General features: G+C 36.8%; 1 protein-coding gene across 2 annotated transcripts; it reads right to left on the bottom strand.

Moving 5' to 3' along the window:
- Positions 1–633: 633 nt before the first annotated feature.
- On the bottom strand, positions 634–2,868 carry LOC121224306 (E3 ubiquitin-protein ligase BOI). 2 transcript variants are annotated; one of them, XM_041107346.1, is made up of 3 exons: positions 1,886–2,868; positions 1,380–1,803; positions 634–1,282 (listed from the first exon to the last, which is right to left on the bottom strand). In XM_041107346.1, exons 1-3 carry the CDS (start codon positions 1,930–1,932, stop codon positions 746–748), a joined length of 1,008 nt encoding a protein of 335 aa, XP_040963280.1. In that variant the 5' UTR covers positions 1,933–2,868; the 3' UTR covers positions 634–745. The 2 variants fall into 2 exon arrangements, with proteins under 2 accessions (XP_040963280.1, XP_040963281.1); XM_041107347.1 differs by having other exon boundaries at positions 1,380–1,800.
- Positions 2,869–3,234: the final 366 nt, after the last annotated feature.

Genomic DNA, 3,234 nt, shown 5'->3' with positions numbered 1-3,234 from the left:
CTTAATCCAATGGCAAGGTGATATAGTCAGGAATAAGCAAAATTTGATTTGACTCGAAAAAAAGTTCGAATTTCAAATTAATTGAATCAACTCGCATTTTTTTTCGTATTTTGAGTTCGAATCGAGTTAAATTTTTGAATTTAAAAAAGTCGAATAAACCAAATACCAAAGTCTTTTACTTCCCTTCGCCTAGACATTGCATTACACATGTGATAATTTATTTGTTGCATAACCTTTTTTAGAAAAAAACATAACTTAAAATTTAAAATTTAAAATTCATAAAGTACAGAGCAGAAAAATGACCAATTCATCTTACCCAGAATTTAACCTTATTATTTATACATTTTACTCATTTGCGTTTAGACTTCTTAATGTTTCGTGTTCCCAACATATTGAAGAATAATGAAAGAGAACATGAATTTACAATGTAAAATTTTTTGTAAGCAATTATTTAAAGAAAATAGTTGAAGTAATGGTTATTGACATTTTTAATATTCTTTTCGTTTATGAATAAATTATGCTAATATTTTAGTTTCAATAATTTCTCAGACGAAATTAGTGTATAACCTCTGAACTTGTTCTACCATTTGTTCATATACAAAAAGTTTATCTTGATTTGTTGAAATTTCTTTATGAACCAAATATAAAACTTATTATTATAATCAAGGTTTATACTATTTGATTTTCTTTCTTTTTTCCAAATTGTTTTTCCCCTTTTCTTTAATCTGGACTTTAAAAAAAAAATTCAAGAAAGAAAAGCCTCGACGCTAGAATTCCTGGCGGTGAGGCAAAGCGGGCAGGCTTGCGTCACTCGATCACACTCTGTACACAAGCATAGATGCCGACACGGCAGCAGCACCACCGACGCCAGACGTTTCCGACACGCCTTGCATGCCGGACCCCATGAAGCCACCACCCGGTCCGGGTCCACGTAAGCCGACTCGGCGTCCACCGCTTGCCCTTCACCGCACTTCACCCCCTCCTCCCCTCTCCTGCTGTCGTGCATCGAGGCGGCAGCCCCTCCGCTCATTATAGCCTGTTGAAGCTGCGCTTGTAATGAAGCCGCCGTAGCCTCCTGTGCCCTGGCTTTCGCCTGCCAAACCTGCGCCTCCACGTTAAGTTGCGCCACGCGTGCCTCCAACTCTGCGTTCCGCCGCTTTGCTTTCTCAACTTCCGCTTCTTTATCCCTTAATCTCCTCGCCACCGATTCTTCCGCTGCCCCCAGTAGCGCACGGAAGTGCCTATGCCTTTTCTCCGCTAACGTACGCCGCAATGCCTCCCCCTTTAATCCATAACAAACGAACCCCCCCAAAAAATAAAATGTCACTACATTTTTCCCTAACAAAAGAAAACCAATTCAAGAAAGAAAAATCTGGTACCTGGGCATGAAGAAATTGGTCTAGCTCTTCTCTCTGGCGTTTGATTTGGGTAGCCAATTCATCAGATGTTATAGACAGAAAATCAGTGGAGCTGGAAACGAGATTTTGATGTTGGTGTTCATAACTTTGGTTTTGGTTTTGGTTTTGGTTTTGGTGCAAGTGTTGTTGGTCGCCAAAAGATAAGCGGAGCCCGGTGGAGATTACATTTGGTCTTTGGAGTTGAGAAAGCTCTATGAATTGAGGCGGTTGCGTTTGCAAAGAAAATGAATTCATGGGCGCTGTTGTTGCTACCGCTGCCATTTCTCTTCCTCTTTTCCTTGGATTATTATTGTTGTTGTTGCTGTCAAAGAACATATGGGATTGATCAATATAAACCCCTCCCCCTTGTTGTTGCAACGAAAACTCATGCCCTTCTTGTCCACTTCTATAAAAAAAACATACCCCAGAAAAGATAAATAAATAGATGAGAAATCATGATGAAGAGGCAGAGAGATAAAAAGACAAACCTGTTTAAGAGGAGGACATTGGAGGGATACTGAGCTTGAACGGCCATTACAGCAATGTGATTGTGAAGGGAAAGCAATCAAGTTTGAAGAAGATAAGAAAGAAAGAAAGAATGAATGAAGCAATCAAAGAATGGATGATAAAAGCTGATCAACAACAAGAGAATAGATCACCCTTCTTCTAATTTTCTTGGTTCTTTAATTTGGTTTCTCACCAACAACATTTTGCCTTTGCCTTTGCCTTTGCCTTTGTTTGATATGGTTTCTTTTCTTTTGATATATAGGGAGAAGAGAGATTGAAATGGAAATGAAAAAGAATCAGTCCAAGAGAGAGACACCTTATTCTGCTCTTTCTTTCTTTCTTTTTTTCTTTTGTTTTTTTGGTGGGCTTTGCTTTCGCTTGATCTTCGCGTGGGGTTTGGCTTTTCTTCTCACTCTCACCCTCTCCTGTTTGTCTTTCATTTCAATTTCACACTTCCCACTTAATACTCTTTTCCTCTTTATTGTTATTCCTAATTAAATCACTAATTAATAATAACATTTTTAATTAAAACCCATTCAATTAGGAAAAAGATTAACATTGGTAAAAGGAATATATACATATATATGTATTAAGTAGTAAGTTGAAAGTTGGTGAGGGCAGAGCAGTAGAGGGGACTGCAGGTCTCTGCCGCTACCGCTGCCGCTGGGATTGGTTATGTTTGTTTATAGATGGCCCATCCATCTGTTTTTTCGTCAGCCTTTCTTTTTCATTTTCCCTCTATTTTTTCCATTTTTATTTTCCCAGCCATTTTCAACTTTTACTTGTCAATATTTTATATTTTTCCCCCGATTGAGAGATAGTTAAAAACTCAGCCAACTTTGAATTTCAATTATATTAAGAGAGTTTGATTTGGATTTCAAGAAAAATCACCTAATTTCAATTTTGAATATTTTTTTGCTTATCAAAATAGAGAAGAGAAAAGAAAGTGGAAGATATATCATCACTAACCTAATTGATTGGGGGGGGGAGGGGTGTTGGTTGGGTTTTCTTTATTTTGTTGTGATAAAAATGTTGGTGTTAAATCACGAGTTTCTTTAAACACGGCCATGTCGTAGTCTCCCAACAAGTTCTTATACTTTATGACATAATTTTAAAACACAATAAAATCATTACAAATTTCCCAATAGATTAGTGGAGATCTCTATCAAACAATTAATCCAATTCCATTAAAGAAACACTCATTTTCATTTCTAGGAACAGAAATATAACCCCAATTTTTATTTATTTAAAACAGGTTCATCTTATACAGCAAAAAGTGTATACATACAGCCTAGGTAATGTAAAAGAAAAATGAAAATCTGTGTAAAAA

This window comes from Gossypium hirsutum, chromosome D12 (assembly GCF_007990345.1).
Source record: "Gossypium hirsutum isolate 1008001.06 chromosome D12, Gossypium_hirsutum_v2.1, whole genome shotgun sequence".
Classification (NCBI taxonomy): domain Eukaryota; kingdom Viridiplantae; phylum Streptophyta; class Magnoliopsida; order Malvales; family Malvaceae; genus Gossypium; species Gossypium hirsutum.
This window is presented reverse-complemented; position numbering and strand designations above follow the sequence as displayed.

What these genes read in the sequence shown, in the direction of transcription:
- LOC121224306 (XM_041107346.1), bottom strand. Translation starts at nt 1,932, where the DNA reads ATGGCCGTTCAAGCTCAGTATCCCTCCAATGTCCTCCTCTTAAACAG. An exon ending in AATGTCCTCCTCTTAAACAG is followed by an intron (nt 1,804 to 1,885) that starts GTTTGTCTTTTT and finishes TTTTTTTTATAG; the next exon opens with AAGTGGACAAGAAGGGCATG. An exon ending in ACCAATTTCTTCATGCCCAG is followed by an intron (nt 1,283 to 1,379) that starts GTACCAGATTTT and finishes TATGGATTAAAG; the next exon opens with GGGGAGGCATTGCGGCGTAC.